Here is a 15,970-nt window from a genome sequence, read left to right on the forward strand (position 1 = left end):
TATGACTTTCTGTGTGATTTTATTTTACTATATGTTTTTTAAAAAAAAGTAATGTAGTACTGTAAGTAGAGTAAGTAGCTGTTTTAGAATTGTAATTAATGTATGTATATTTGACATTAATGTGTGTAATGACATTAATGTATGTAATTAATGTATGTATATTTGACATTGCTTGTTCAATAACTAGCAACAATTGTGATATCGCCGTTATCACTGAATCGTGGTTAACACCCAACGTGACCAACCAGTTAATATCAATTCCGGGATATGCAACCTGTCGACGCGATCGACTCAACCACCAACGTGGCGGAGGCATCTGTACATTTATTAAATCTACCTTCAACTTCAAAGAACTTTCTAACCTTAATGATCCTGATATCGAGAGCCAATGGTTTGTCCTTCACCCTCATCGCTTAGGTATTAATTCCATCATTTTTGGAACTGTGTACCACCCACCTCAAAATGGCAACAATAAACTTCGGGCACACCTATTTCACAGCATTGATTCCTCACTTGCTGCTTATCCGAACTCAGGAATCTTAGTTCTTGGTGATTTTAACCACTTTGTCCCAGGAAACTTGTGCTCCTCTTTTAAATTAAAGAAACTTGTCTCTCTACCAACTAGAGGGAACAATACCCTCGACCAAATATACTCGTCACTTTCTAAGTATTGCGATGGCGCTTTGATTTTACCACCAGTTGGATTATCAGATCACTCAAGTGTTCTCTTACAACCTTCTGGCGTCCAACCAACTCAACTGCAATCTACTAGAATCCAAAGGCTCAATATCAGAACTATATTTCGTTTCTTCTTTAAACTTGCGCTTCTTGGCCTGGTTTAGCAAGTTGTCCTTGTAGCGCAATGTCCATGCTATCACTCTTCTAAGACGTGTCCAAGATGAGAATTTGTCGAACATCTGGTTGACTGCGTCATCTTCTGTAGTTTCGTTGGCATAAGCAACTGACTCTTTCTTTAGTTCCCGGTCATCGGGTGGTACGACACCTATACTCGCGGGTCGTTGAGGCCATGTGTCCTGCGGTTGCTGTAGGAACGCCGTCCCCTTTGACCACCTCTCATTGCTTAGAAACTCCTTTACCGTCATACCTCTAGAAGCTTCGTCTGCGGGTTTCTGTGCTGTGTCGCATCTCCATTGAGACCGGTCAGATTGGTTTAATATTGCTGACACTCGGTTGGCCACAAATACTTGAAATCTTTTATCTTGGTTCTCTATATAGCGGATTACACATGTGCTGTCCGTCCAGAAGGTTGATTTGGCGAGAGGGAGGTCGATCTCTTGAGTGATCATTCGATCCAATCTAGTCGCTAGTACTGCTGCTGACAACTCCATTCTTGGTATCGTCATTGCCTTAAGTGGCGCCAGTCTGGACTTGGCCATGACTAATGAACAATGTACTTTGCCGGTAGCGTAGATTTGGCGAAGATACGAAACTGCGCCGTAACCCATGATTGATGCATCCAAAAAGTGGTGTAGCTCGTACATCTTGATCTCTCCAAATTCATCAGGTAGCTTAAAAGATCGTGGTATAGAGAACTGCTTCATTTTTGGAAGCTCGGTCAACCAAGTTGTCCACTTGACTCTTTCGGTTTCGGGGATTTCATCATCCCAGCCCAAACCACGGCGACATAATTCTTGAAGGATCGCTTTGGCTGGTAGAATACATGGAGATACGAATCCAAGGGGATGGTAGACGGAACTGATGATCGATAGCAAGCCCCTGCGATTTGTAGGCTTGTTTTTGGGGATAATATCGAAGCTAAACGTATCTTCAGAGAAGTTCCATCGTACCCCGAGCGCTCTCTCTGATGATTCTATTTCGTCAAAATCGAGACTCTTAACCGACTGTGTTCTCTCAGACTCGGGAAGTGAGCTAAGTAGCCTTTTAGACTTTGATAACCACTTAGTGAGACAAAATCCTCCTTTCGCTAATATCTCTTGGAGGTCGGCAGCAAGCTCGATGGCTTCTGTCTCTGTTGCAACAGAGTGTAGACAATCATCTAAGTAGAAGCTTTTATGGACTGCATTAATGACTGACTTGTCATAATTTTCTTTGTTGTCTTCGGCTGTTTTCTTAAGCGCAAAGTTAGCACAACTTGGAGACGATACACTGCCGAATAGATGGACTAACATTTGATATTCTTCTGGCTCAGCTTCTAGGTTACCGTCCGGCCACCACAGAAATCAAACATAGTTACAGTCACTTAGTCGAACATGGTTTTGATATCCGACATGAAGGCAATTGGCTCCTTACGGAATCGAGTCAGTACGCCGACCAGTGAATTGGTTAGGTCCGGCCCCTGTAAGAGCTGATCATTCAATGAAGCACCTTTGTACTTTGCTTGGCAATCGTAGACGACTCTAACCTTTGGTTTAGCAGGGGTGGGCAAAATGGGGTGGTGACACAAATAGAAAGATGGCTTACCCATGTCTCGCTCTTCTTTGGGGATTTTTCGAGCATACCCACTTTCAAATAGATCGTTCATAAACTCTGTATATTTTCCATGCAGAGCTGAATCTGCTTGCAGTCGCCTTCTCAGTAATTTCAGACGGTGTTCAGCTTGGATTTTGTTGTTCTCTAACTGTGGCAGGTAGTCTTTCCACAAAAGCGCTATTTCATAGTGGCCGTCTTTTAACTTGACAGTTTTTTTCCATTATCTCTAAAGCTCTTCTGTCGTTCTGTGAAAGGGACAGCTTGGACTCATATGTTGAGTCATTGAACTCTAAATTGCAATAGTTTTCGAATTGCTTGTTGAGACTGTCGCTCTGTTCGCTGGAGTCAGTGAAGTTAGCTTGTGCAAGATTTCCTTCATCTCTTCCCGAGGGTCCGTTTATTACCCAGCCAAATACGGTATGGGTGGCGTAGGGTCCACCATCATGGCTTTGCTTTACTTCTCTCGGCTGTAGTGCTGCTGGGCAGTTGTTTCCGATTAGGAGACCGATCTCGGCGTCTATTGTCCGTATCTTGACCCCTTCAAGGTGTGACCATTTCTCTACGTTTTGTTGCTGGCCGATAGCATTTTTGGAAACTGGTAGACTGGGACGAGAATACACTGATGGGAGGTTAACGCACGTTTCACCTTCCAAATCGAGAACTTCTAAGTGTACTTGAGCGCATTCTATTGGTTGACCCTTGCCATGAAGCGTTGTCAACGAGAGAGTGCTTTTCTTGCCTTTAACATGTAATTTACGAAGGAGACTATCTGTGCAGAAGGAGGTATTTGAGCCAGGGTCGAGAAAGGCATAAGTTTGTACCGAATAACTGCGGCCAATAGTGCGGACTTGCACAGGGATGATTGGAGGCCCCACCACTGAACCAGGACGAGTGGATGCTCTGATGCGCTGCTACCTGTATGGACTTACCCGTTGGACTGTGAAGGTTCTTCCTTTCTTGAATTGGAGGCTCCCTTTTCATCTTCTCTCGAAATGCGGGAGGATGTTGTCTGTTCCACTTCATGAAGGAAAGTGGAATGTTTCTTCAGACAGCCATCTACTTTACAGAAGCTTTTCTTTGGGCACTCATTCACATAGTGGCCTTTTGTAAGGCAGTTGATGCAAAATCTCTTAGTTCTAACAAACTTGAATCGCTCCATTACTTTCATCATCCGAAAATCGTTGCATTGAGATAACCAGTGGTGTTTTCCACAGGATGGACATTTCACATTGTTCTTAGCTGGGGAGAGGGTTTGCGGTTGTTGCGGTGAATCCCTCTGGGCTTCAGAAGCAAATGCCTTAGCTCCTCCTCTTCGAGTTGGATGCAGATTGGCTGTATTGTGTGGCTTTGGATCTGACAGTTTTCCGAATATGGGATGGCTTGCCACTCTTGAACATGTTGTTACAAATTCCATCACATCTGGAAGATTAGCATCTCTGTTTTCTTTGACTTGTATCGTATCGGCTACTTCGCGCCATTTTTGCCTTAAATTGTATGGCAAGCGTTCCATTATTTTGCGCAAGCCTTCTGGATTTACTAGTCTGTTCAGGTAGCCGATTTCCCTGAGTGTATTACTGCAACTCGTCAGTAGAATCGAAAATTTCTGGAGGGCTCCAGCGTCTTCTTTTGGGATTTGTGGCCCATTTGTAACAGGCTCTACAAACGCGGTAGCAATATGGTACGGCTGACCGTACCTTTCAGCCAGTAGCTCTCTAGCTTTAGCGTAACCAGTTGTTTCTGGCATGGCAAGGCAGCTCCGGACCAGGTCTCTTACTTCACCAGTGGTGTATTGCACTAGATAAGACAACCACACGCTCGAACCTTGAATCTTCTGCTCTATGAGGTGCTCGAATGCTCTAATAAAATCATTATATTCTGTAGGGTCCCACCAAAGGTTTGCAGCTCAGGCTGGGATAGTGTGAGGGCACTTATTAACTTTCTATAGGTCCTGCTTGCACAGGTTCTGGTTGAACGGAAGGCATAGAATAGTTGCGGTTATGTATTGCTTGTTCTTTTGTCAATGGAGTTTGCAAAGGTGGAGGTTCGGACTTAACTTCGTGCTTCATTGTGGTGTTGGTATCACATTCATAATTCTGCTTTACCGCTTCGGCTAGGGCCTTTTCTTTAGCCTTTGCCCTGGCCAGCTTAATTTCCAGCTCTAGCTGTGCTTTTCGTTGGCGAATTTTCAACTCTTCTACTTCCATTTCTTGCAGCTTCGCCAGGGTATCGCTTTCTGCCTTCAACATGGACTTCTCAGCGGTCGCTTGTATCAAACTCAACCTTGATGACTTCCGAGACGACACGGAATTTGAGGTAACCTTGGAACCTATCTGACTGATGGAGTCTTCTGGCCTAACATCTACTTGTATCCTTTGAACGAGACTAGACGCTTCTAATGTCGCTGACCATATGTCTACGTTTTCACAGACCTAAGCAACCTGCTCTTTGAGGGACTCATAATAGGCCACAGAGTCGTCGATTAAACCCTGTTTGATAAGGTGGCAATGATATGCGTCATGGGCGACTTCAAAGGCTCCGAAGGCTTCATTCAGTTCTGCCAATTTTCGATGGAGTAGTTCTTCATTCTCTTTATTTTTCATGAGGTGGATTATTTCCTTTGATCGGTTCGTAATCGCAGCTTTCGCGTGACCACGCGCTCTTCGCAATTCGGTTTCCATTTAGCACTCTTCAGTGGATTATCGAATCGGAAGTAATAAATCTGTCGACAAGATAGTGTTCGGTGACAGGATGTCGTGTCCAAGTATCTGATGTCACACTGTTGTAATCGTATTCCTTGAACACAATGTACCTTTGCAGACGTGATGCGGTCGAACCAGGCTCTTCAACAATATAGCCGAATTCGAACTAACGTAACTGCCCGGAACTAACGGAGGTTGCCAATATTCCAAAGCTCTCAAACAGTCACAGGATCTCTTGGTACAAGATAGAATTTCGAACTCAACGGATTGATTCAAAGTGATTTGATATACGGACAATCAGAAAAATAATCAACCAAGGCTGTGTACAGTGTTATTGCTATAATACTGATGGTGGAGTTAACAAATCGAAATCGAACGGTAACAAATAAATCTGTAGTTTGTACAGGATAATGTTCGTAGTCTGGATGATAAAGGTTTACAGATGTAGAAGCCAACTGTAGTTATTCATAAGTTGTAGTTCTCAGATAGATCGTAGGTTGGAACTGAAATAGGATATTTAAGATACTAACAATTATTATAGATTCTAACTTGTCTTAACATAAAATAAGCTTGATGCGTGGCATGATACGACAAAAAATAGAAACAACAAAGGCTACACATGCCTTGCATGAGGCTTAATATGGACGTGTAGCGCATAGTTACATATCCACTTGCATACGGCATATATATAGTGGACGGTTACAACAATATCCTAGAGATTTTAAATCGAAAAGTGTTGTGTCGAAAGCTAAAGAAAATACCTAGATATACGACTTAAATTACTATAGCTTTGATAATAATACAGTAAGAAAACGACGAAAACGATCATCATTTTGACAAGGAATTTGACAAATGCAACACTTGAAAGGTTAGGTCAAATAAAAGGATAAAAAACTTACATACTTCGGTTTACGCTTGTACCAATGGAGACAGGGAAAAGGGTAGCAGTAACAGGTTCCATAACCTTACTGATAGCACGAGTAGCAAATTTCTTCTTTGACTATGAGAGATTCGCCTAGTATTTATTTCGTATAGGACGTGATCCGAGTTTAGGTGTAGAAGAAGTTGGGTATTTGCACATTTCCTCACGATTATTCCTATGCCCTGGTGGGCGATGTACGCAAATTGTTTTTGTGAGATTCTAACACGTTCCGTAGCTGTAATCAAACTCTAGATGATTCGAATAAATGAGAAAAGTTTTCTGAAAACTAACAGTTATCATTACGCCATGCATTCCATCAGCCAAGAGACTGCATCACTTCAGGTGTGTGACATTATGAATAATAAATTAATACAGTTTTTCTAGTATTTTTAAAGTGTAGATGACACAATGCATATAATTACTGAACAGAATATGGCACTGAGAGCCAGTACTACAGGCGGCAGTAGAGTGCCGGTAACCAGCTTTTATTGAAACCTCTGACGTTAAGAGTACTTGAGAGACTGATTATGGAATTTATAAGGAAACACTGTTGCAAGTGAAGGGGTTATCTAGCTGAGTTGTTTTTTTTTATTTTTTATTTTTATCTCCAGGCAAGAAAAAGTTTGCCTACCAAGGGTGTGGCTGGAAAAATGTAAATGTGAGTACTTGGTCAGTGGACACAAAGAAGTGGATTTTGAAGATTAATGACCTGTTCCATCAAATGTTTGGAGGTGACTTTCTTTCTTATACATACAATAAGAATCATGGAACCAGCATCAGTGATGAAGTGTCATCAAGTCTACTGGATTACAATCATGAGCACTGGGAGGACCTTTATACCAAACACGTTATCAATAACGAAGTCCTGAGTGATTTAGTTGATCTGCAAGGTGAAAGCAGCACCTTTTGTAACCCTAGACCCTGTGTAGAAATTGATGCACTCATTAAAAAGGCACCTAATTCCGTCTTTCGACCTGTAAAGTTGTGCAAAGACACAGATGACTTTTTGTCAGATGATTCATTGGTAATGGGACCTGTCTCTCCGGGTATTGCAGTTGATGTGAAAGAGGAGTGTAATCCAAGTGTTTGTGCAAATTTTGATGAATCTTTGAACAATGAATTATTAGTAATAGAACCTGACTCACCAGATGTTGCTGACAGCAAAGAAAAGTGTCATTCTGCCTTGGCTGAAGCCATGGCTAAAGCTACGACAAGGGCTGAAATAGCAGCATTATGTGGGTTGCTGCCACCTGTTTCAACAGCGTGTACCTCTGCAACACCTCTTATCCCGTCTTTAGCTCTGCGTTGGATAATCCTTTTGATCTAGCCCTGCGCCCTTGTCAGAGTCTCGTTGATAAAGCTCAAACACTTTTTGGCAGTGAGAAGAGAAAAGGCAGCAACCCATCTGGTATCAAAATACCAGGAATGGGACAAATTTCTGAAAAAGGTTTGGCTATTGTCAAGAAATTCTGTGCCATAGTAGATACAAACTGTAAAGTGTCTTCTGAAGCAGACTGGCTGGCCCATCAGAAATGCTCTTCAGAGAATGTTGCATGGCTCCAAGACATTCTTTGGCACCATTCACCCACCACTGCAATCCTGACGTCTGGCAAGTAAAGTACGTTTCTTCTTTCTCAGATCTTGTGGCAGAGAGGTACATTGATAGTTTTGTTATAGATATTTCTATAGCCAAGTTCATTGAAGAGGCCAGAGAAAGAGGAAAGGATGACAGTCTGTACTTTCCATCAGAAGTCTATGAATGGCTGAAGTGCTGCAAAGAGTTGAAGCTAGTCAAGCTCAAAAAAGAAACTACCAAATTGAAGAATTTCCGCAACCTTAAACTTATCTTGCTACCAGTCCACATGCCAGACCACTAGGGTCTTGTTTGTATTGACCTGTCAAGTATGAAGCTATATTTTGATGATGGACTAACATCTGCTGTCCCAGTTATGGTACTTCCTTCTGTCAAAGAATTGTTAAACTTGCTTGCTGAAATGCACCCATCTCACCTATCACTCCAAACTCAGTTCTGGCAAGAGTGTCATAATTTTAAACGTTTTGGAATACCATCACAAGTTGCTGTGGACTCAAGGATGATTGGGACTGGAAGCTGTGGAATTGGAGTAATTTTGGCAGCAAAAGATTTCATTGAAAAGGGTTCTTCGTGCGTTGGGAACTTTCAGTGGCGCTTCTGCGATATGAACCTGCACCAAACAAATCTCATGTTACAGATTCTAAATTGGGCTGTGTAATTTTCACAATTAGACTCGGTTCTGTCTTTCTTGGGTAGGCAGCTCAATTAATTTTGATTTGTTGTTATCTGAGCCTGGACAGAATGTAACATTTTTTTATCTTCACATTTAGACTCGGTTCTGTCTTTCTTGGGTAGTCAGCTCAATTTTGAGTTGTTGTTATCTGTGGACAGAATATAATCTTTTTTAATCTTCACACTTAAACTCGGTTCTGTCTTTCTTGGGTAGTCAGCTCGATGAGTTGTTGTTATCTGAGGACAGAATATAGACTTTTTTAATCTTCACACTTAAACTCGGTTCTGTCTTTCTTGGGTAGTCAGCTCAATGAGTTGTTGTTATCTGAGGACAGAATGTAACCTTAAGACTCGGTTCTGTCTTTCTTTATCTTAGGTAGTCAGTTCAATTTTGAGTTGTTATCTGAGGGCGGAATGTAACCTTTTTTAAGCTTTACATTAAGTTAGGCTCGGTTCTGTCTTTCTTGGGTAGTCAGCTCAATTATTGTGGTATGATCAATCATTTAGGTGATCACCGTGGATTGCCTTTACTTTTTGGAATCATTACCAAGACAATGCCTTTCAGACTTATCACGCAGTTCCACAGCCATAAATGCCAAAGTGTCACCTGGCATGGGATTCTAAAGAACATTATACACAAGGCTAGAGTGCTCCACAATGACTTGAGGTCAAATAACACTGTTTTAGAAAAACGTGAGCAACAATGGAATCCCGTTGTTATTGATTTTGGGAAGGCGAGATTTATGAGCAAACCGAAGCCATTGATGTCTTTGTCTGCTTCTGCACAGGAAAATTACAAAAAGCAGTACCCACACATCGCCACCGAAATTGTTAACAGAACAGGACGTCAGACTGTGGCGTCGGACGTGTTTTCACTGGGAAAAATTGCGCTTGCAATTTTGGACTTATTGCCAACTGCAACTGCCTATTCTCTGCGCAAGGCGAAACAAATGACATGAGACGATCCAGGAAAACGTCCAGCATTGCAAGAACTATCTGCTGCTCTATAAATGCAAAACTCTGTAAGCAGGTTAAAACGTTAATGTGCTGCAAACGTTCATTTTTGGGTCATTATTTTATTCTTAAATTTTTGTTTCAAATCGATGATTGCTGTTCCTTTCCAAAGAACGTGACGACAATTTGTTATGGAATTTTATTATCCCTCAGTTATTTTTCGCTGACTGAGGCTATGAATCCAGCTGTGTAAATAGGTTGTTCACTTTACCATCTAATTGTGTTAGTTTATTTCATTACTTGTTCTTAAATTTTTGCATTTAATTTTGTTTCTTCGAAAAATACTTTTCTTGTTATAATGATAAAGAAGATGTTTCGAGTTTGTTCACAAAAAGCGTGAAGACTATTTGTTCTATAATTTATTCTCGATTGTAAATTTGGTAAACAGGTTTATAACTTTACTTGAAAGCGATATGTATTAGGTCATTGATGAAACTGAGAAGTATATTTGAAATAAGGATGCGTTCTTTGTGGCCTCGAAACCCCTTAAACACTCGCGATGACGCTAAAAATCCTCGTGCGAACAGTCTGGGAAATGTTCCTTTTTATGTCCGGTGTGGTTATAAGTTTCTCACAGCATGCGCATAGTCCACAAAAAGGCGTCGGGGATAATATTATTAATGACAGCTTTCTCATGCTTCGCTCCAACTCGACGTGCAAACTGAGGATTCATGTTACTGATCTTAATTACCTTAGCGCAGATTCAGTCTCCGCGAAGGGGATTAGTGTAAATTTTTTTCTTGGGCTAAGCTCGTCATGTATATTGCTACAGTCAGACAAACAGTTGCATCTGATTAACCGGAGAAGAGATTCTGGAGCAGGCGGCAAGTCTGTTGCAACAGGAAATACTTGATAATTAGGGAGTTTCCACCCCCAGTCTTCCATTGACATGCCTGCAACTTCTCCTACCAGTGCTTTACCTGTAAGTAGACGGGTAGGCTGTGAAATTGGGCCACTGCTGCTGTTGGGGGCAGATTCTGGGGCTTGATATGAGATGTCTTGGTTGCAAGTTTTTCGAAGTAACGCTGATATCTGATAGAGTTAACCTACCCCTGGTTTACCACCGAAACATGACAAAAGTGGTTTTTCACCTGCAGTGACAACGCCAGAAACAGCAGAATAGACAGTGTTAGCATTGACAACGAGTACGATTACTAGAACGAGATTTTACCATTGACTATAATGTGCATGCGTTTTGCTCAGAACACGTGCTCAACTTGTTCTGGCAACTCGTTCCATGACGAGATTTCCTCCAAAATTCGAAGTGCGAGGAACGAGTTTTTGAAAGGTAAAGTTTATCTTTTGTAGCGGGTTATCTCTGCTATAGGTGTATCCCATAAGCACTTAAACTCTTCATCGAAACCCTAGGATGGTATTTTTGGGCATTTTTTTGTTTTGAATAGCACATTAATCCTCCTTCCTTTCTGTCAACATCGTGTCAAAATTTTAAACTTGAGAAGCTGTTGTGAAGTCGTACTCGTATGTCCTGCTTACACATTTTTTACAAGAACAACAATGAGTATGAGTACGAGATGGCTCGTTCTCGTACTCGTACTCGTACTCGTACTCATTTGTCAATGCTAACACTCTCTAATGACAGATGAAGACCAACGTTAGCGTGCTCTTTGAAGTAAGGTACATTCTCAAGTTTCTTCAGGACTGTTGCCTTTCCAACTCCTTAGAGGCACGATGTTGTGTTGTATCCAGTGACAGTGTGAAGGAAAAGGAAATTTCTGCAAACTTCCTTACCCAGCTGTTCTTTTACTTTCTTCATATGCCAGACACGGGCACATCTCGAGTTTGCCTTTGTCTCTGGTCAAAAATAGAGGCCACATCCACCTTCGGAAGCATGATAACACAGAAGGACTGGCAAATCTGTGTCATCCCCAACTAGAACCATGGAATTCTTCCTGGCAGACTCTACAGCGGTTTTGACTACAAGTAGGTCGGCGTCACCATTTGCGAGGTGTGTTACGCATCCTACATTCTGGAGACAAAAATTTGGTTGTATCAACGGAGTTGATAATGTAAATTGACCACCGCACAGGGATTCTAAAAGCTTATTTAGAATTAACATAAAGCATTCTTTATGGGATTCAAGAGATATTGCTCCTTCTTCATCATTAGACATGCTTATTTCCTATGCATGCAATACAAGTCGAGAACCTCTGGGCCATGGGACTCGATGGAGAAGAGAGCCTCGTCTTAGCCTCTGGTGTAACCTTTGCCCATAGTGCATCTGCTAATGATGGCTTTGGTGGCTGCCTTAACATAAATGGGTAGTCGAAAAGAGCTGTGGGATATGTGCAGAGTTCATCCTGAAATAAGCGTCAACTTGTACTTGTACTCAATCTTTACGGAGGACTTGGATGCTATAGTGACTGTCTGGGCACTTCGTTTGAATGAGTAATCTATGGTTAACGTTCCCTTCACTGACGCTAGCATCTTCTCCCCAATGCTCTTGACTGTGTCAGCATTGACATTACTATCAGCGTTTACACCACTCATGATGTTCCTTAGGGTTGTGAGTAGCCAGACCACTGAGGATGGTCATTGCTTCCTTCATTTCTCTTGTTTAGACATATCTTTGTTCTGTTCTCCAGAATAAAATTAACTCCTGTCAGCTTTTGCATGATGTTCTTTGTCTCGGCACACGCATAAATGCAGGCATAGACAATAGTCAGATAAGACGTTGCTAGTCCGTTAGGCCCCTCCCTCTTGTCAAGCCTCCACTGGTTTTCAGGCTTCTCAAAAGAACCTGTTCCACGACTACATAGGTCTATGGATAATCCAGCCCAAAATCTTCTCGCCACATGAAGACTTGGTAGACATCCTGGTGGTCGGTACGCAGGTCTGTCATAGCTGAAGCTTGTTGAGTCATTAGAAAAACTTTCTTTTTGGTATGGTTAGGATATCTTCAATCGCGTATTTTTGTTTTTACTATCCAAACTCAAAGTTGAAATATAAACAAAATTCCTTCACTGTAATGGAAGGAAATTACTCTAGACTTTTTAGTTTTCAAATTGAACTAAAGCCCAAGATTTGCAGGACACACACTTTCTCTGTTAGTTCATAACTGGGTGAAAACATTTCCTTTGGTTTTTTCGAAAAATTTTCCCAATTTCATAAAATTTGATGCGATTCCTGGACATTTTGCTTTAACTTATGAGGGAAAAAAGATGAATTTACGAATGAGTTAGGACAAAAAAGAATATTACAATGTAAAGCGCGAAGCAATGAGTGAAAAACAGGTTTTTCACCAAGTTGAAATTCATTTTGGACGTCTCTGCTCACGTCAAATTACTTTTTCCTGAATTACATAATCTTGGAACATGACATTAGTGTTAGGTCTTTTAGTGTAAAATTGTCCTGTTTACGTTCTAACATCGCTTGTGGAAGACCATGTTCTTCGCTAAATAATTCACTCAGATAGCCATCTATCGACGACATTTCTAGAGGTTTCACTTACTTATAAAGAATAAATGCACTTAACTAGCCTATGCTGTACGTGGCTTTAAACTGAAGCAAAACATCGTTTGCATGCTGAGCAATATAGGGCTCTAAAAAATTTGTTTTTTGATATGTTATAGAGGACATGTCCCTGAACCAAAGACCGTTAAAAATCCTTCTTTTGCAATTAGTGGCAGGTTGACCGACTTTTGGCGATAAAATGCCTGGACTACTAACAAGTGAGCCTATTCTACGACTCCCTGATTCAGCTGAAACCTATTTCCTAAGGACAGACGCCTGCAACAGTGGAATTGGTGCAATATTAATGCAGAAACATGATGAGAAGTTGTTTCCCGTTTGCTACGCAAGCAAGAAATTGACAAGTGCATAAAGTAACTACTCCACAATTGAGAAGGAATGCCTAGCGATTGTATGGAGTATCAAGAGATTTCATCTATATTTGTATCGAGTTTCTTTTGTTCTTCAGACGGACCATGAACCCTTAAAGTACATGAACAGTGCTAAGTTTGCCAACCGACGTCCTATGCGTTGGGCTATGTTTTTGCAAAGTTATTCATTCACAGTTGAAGCCATTAAGGGCTCTGAAAACGTTGGAGCAAATTACTTGAGTCGTGCTGAGGAATAAGTTTATTGACATTGAACTGTCCCTTATTTGGCAATTTTTCTTGTTTAGGATAAATTTAGGAAATTTCTTCTGAAAGGGGGTTATGTTACGAAAAATAGCATTGCGTGACTAGCGTTACTTCACCACAGTTGGTAGTTTGTTTATTTTAGGTTTGTGCGTAAGCCAGTTTTGCTATAACATCCATTGGACACATCCGTAGATACCTTCCGTATGATGGGTTGAAGATGCTAGTCAACTCCCTTGTGATTTCCAGACTGGACTATTGTAATAGCGTTTTATATGGGATACCAAAGTATCAAAGGGACAAATTATAGAGAATCCAGAATATCGCTCCTCGAATGATAACTGGAACACGAAGCACTGACCATATAACACCTATTTTAAAGAATCTGCATTGGCTGCCAGTCGAAGCAAGAATTAATTTTAAGATTTTACTTATAACGTATAAGATCTTAAATGGGCAATCTACCAGTTATTTAGAACCTAGTATACAAGAATATCACGCATTAAGAACACTGAGATCATCAAGCCGAGCAGAAACGGTAGAAACATTTAAAACTAGGCTTAAGACATTTTTGTTTCTTTTTGTTTCTTTTTAATGAATGATCCCTTCTTAGGCACATTGAGGTTTGAAATGCGCCCTATAAGCACCTATTTATTATTATTATTATTATTATTAAGCGTTTCTAAATCGGTGTTGTAATCTTTCTATAATTAGATTGTTTACTGTTTTAGAAAGTTGTAGAATCTCATTGTGAAAGTATATAAGTCTGAGCGATGGTTTTAACTAGTTTTTCACAACCGAAGAGTTAGTGTGTAGTCAAATGTGACAGAAGCAGTGTTTATTCAAGTTGGCGGAGGCCCTGTAAGTTTATCAAGTACGTGCTGTTTAGAGTTTTACCTTGTGGAAACTACATTCATTTTGGAATAACCCTTTTTGTTGTTGTTCCGACAACCCTGCATTCAGTTTAGTTTGCAAGCTACCTGTCCTCAAAAACATTCAAACTCGGAACACACTTGTTTCCGCTAGATTCTGTGATTATACCTAATAATAATTATTATAATACAATACTACTTATTACTTCACTGTAATTCAGAATCCCACTAATGTGATTAAATAAAGTATTATTATTGTTGTTACTGTAATTATCACTATTACCTTTATTATATCATCACACATGGCCCCTTCAAAACAAGCAAGTTGAATGTTTTCTTGAGAAACTCAGTCTTAAAACATGGTTTATTCTACTTACAGTGCAACACGCCTTACCGTGGCCACCCAACAAACTTTCACATTTGGTACAATTATTGCCTGTGAATACGTCGACCCAACAACCCATGCATCAGTGTTCAACTTACAACTGTGCGAACATGACTGTCAATCAAATTCACACATCCTGATTGGCGGACAATTTGTAAAAAACTTTGTCAGGTGGCCACTGTAAGGCTTGTCACACTGTAGAAGATTATTTTAGGCGAGTTACTTGGCTATAATTTTTTGCTTAAAATATAATAGCGGAGCTCAGCACGCACCAAGCACCATAGATAAGAAAATATGGTAACCCATCGATGTGAGAAAATTTGGTTTTATAGCCATGACGTTAGAGCACGTACAGGTAATTTGTTGCAGATCTTGTTTGAAGTTTGTCCTTTCTACCCGATTCTGGTTCTAAGCCAAGCTGGTGTGTTTCAATGAAGTACATCAAAATGTATATGATCTCGTTTTCAGAGATAAAGTGGAATAAATAAAGTATGATCTGTCACATCACGAGCCATAGTACGTCTGTGATTTCTAATTTTAGCGTGATTCCTATTCACTGGCTTTTGACAGTCTGCTCTAAAATGCCTTCTTTCCTTTTCCGTTCACTTGCTGAGGATTTGCTTGTTTTCTTTTAAAACTATTGCGATTGAAGAAAAATTAATTGCCTAACTGGTGAAATCGACAGTAGATTTCGCTGGAAAAACCGATATCACACTCATCCCTTTATGATTCATGCGATCAGTCAGTTTTTCAGGTGAAATTAACTGTGGAATTCACTTGTTAGGTAGCAAAGAAAATGACATAATTAAGCAATATCCGGGAAAACCAAAAGGCGGACAGTTGCAAAGCCTTTTACTTTCACTAATCCTACAGCGAGTAAGAATAAACAAGCCGGGAGCTCCGCTTTTAGGCTTGGCTAAATCTATGTATTAGTGAACATATTAAAATAATAACTTTATTGTAGTGGTGATAAGACTTAAAGTGTCATATGGTCATTGTGTCATTGTCAAAGTGTCATTGTCAAAAAATGGTATTGATTCTATAGTTAGTGAATTGCATTTGACTTTGTTGCAAGTGCTCTTAACAAATTATATATTAAGGATATTAGACTGAACTATGAAACCCAACTGCTGAAAAAAAAGAGCTTCGATGTATTTAAATATCTAGAAGCCTGATTACGAAGACATTGAAAATATAATAAGTATAGCCAGTCAGATGGGGCGACCCTCAAAAGTTAAATTACAGGAACTCCTCGTGGTCG

At 40.5% G+C, this 15,970-nt stretch overlaps 2 protein-coding genes and 1 pseudogene across 2 annotated transcripts; 1 reads left to right on the top strand and 2 right to left on the bottom strand.

The window, feature by feature from the left end:
- Nucleotides 1-728: 728 nt before the first annotated feature.
- On the bottom strand, nucleotides 729-2,150 carry LOC138053685 (uncharacterized). Its single transcript, XM_068900272.1, has one exon. It carries the CDS (start codon nucleotides 2,148-2,150, stop codon nucleotides 729-731), a length of 1,422 nt encoding a protein of 473 aa, XP_068756373.1.
- Nucleotides 2,151-2,633: 483 nt separating this feature from the next.
- Nucleotides 2,634-4,697, bottom strand: LOC138053686 (uncharacterized). Its single transcript, XM_068900273.1, has 3 exons — nucleotides 4,388-4,697; nucleotides 3,381-4,245; nucleotides 2,634-3,054 (listed from the first exon to the last, which is right to left on the bottom strand). Exons 1-3 carry the CDS (start codon nucleotides 4,695-4,697, stop codon nucleotides 2,634-2,636), a joined length of 1,596 nt encoding a protein of 531 aa, XP_068756374.1.
- A 2,800-nt stretch (nucleotides 4,698-7,497) lies between these two features.
- On the top strand, nucleotides 7,498-9,348 carry LOC138053687 (calcium-dependent protein kinase 1-like; annotated as a pseudogene).
- Nucleotides 9,349-15,970: the final 6,622 nt, after the last annotated feature.

Source organism: Montipora capricornis, chromosome 6 (assembly GCF_036669925.1).
Source record: "Montipora capricornis isolate CH-2021 chromosome 6, ASM3666992v2, whole genome shotgun sequence".
Lineage (NCBI taxonomy): Eukaryota > Metazoa > Cnidaria > Anthozoa > Scleractinia > Acroporidae > Montipora > Montipora capricornis.

What these genes read in the sequence shown, in the direction of transcription:
- LOC138053685 (XM_068900272.1), bottom strand. Translation starts at nt 2,150, where the DNA reads ATGTTAGTCCATCTATTCGGCAGTGTATCGTCTCCAAGTTGTGCTAAC.
- LOC138053686 (XM_068900273.1), bottom strand. Translation starts at nt 4,697, where the DNA reads ATGTTGAAGGCAGAAAGCGATACCCTGGCGAAGCTGCAAGAAATGGAA. An exon ending in GCAAGCAGGACCTATAGAAA is followed by an intron (nt 4,246 to 4,387) that starts GTTAATAAGTGC and finishes TGTCTTATCTAG; the next exon opens with TGCAATACACCACTGGTGAA. An exon ending in GAACCTTCACAGTCCAACGG is followed by an intron (nt 3,055 to 3,380) that starts GTAAGTCCATAC and finishes TTCTCGTCCCAG; the next exon opens with TCTACCAGTTTCCAAAAATG.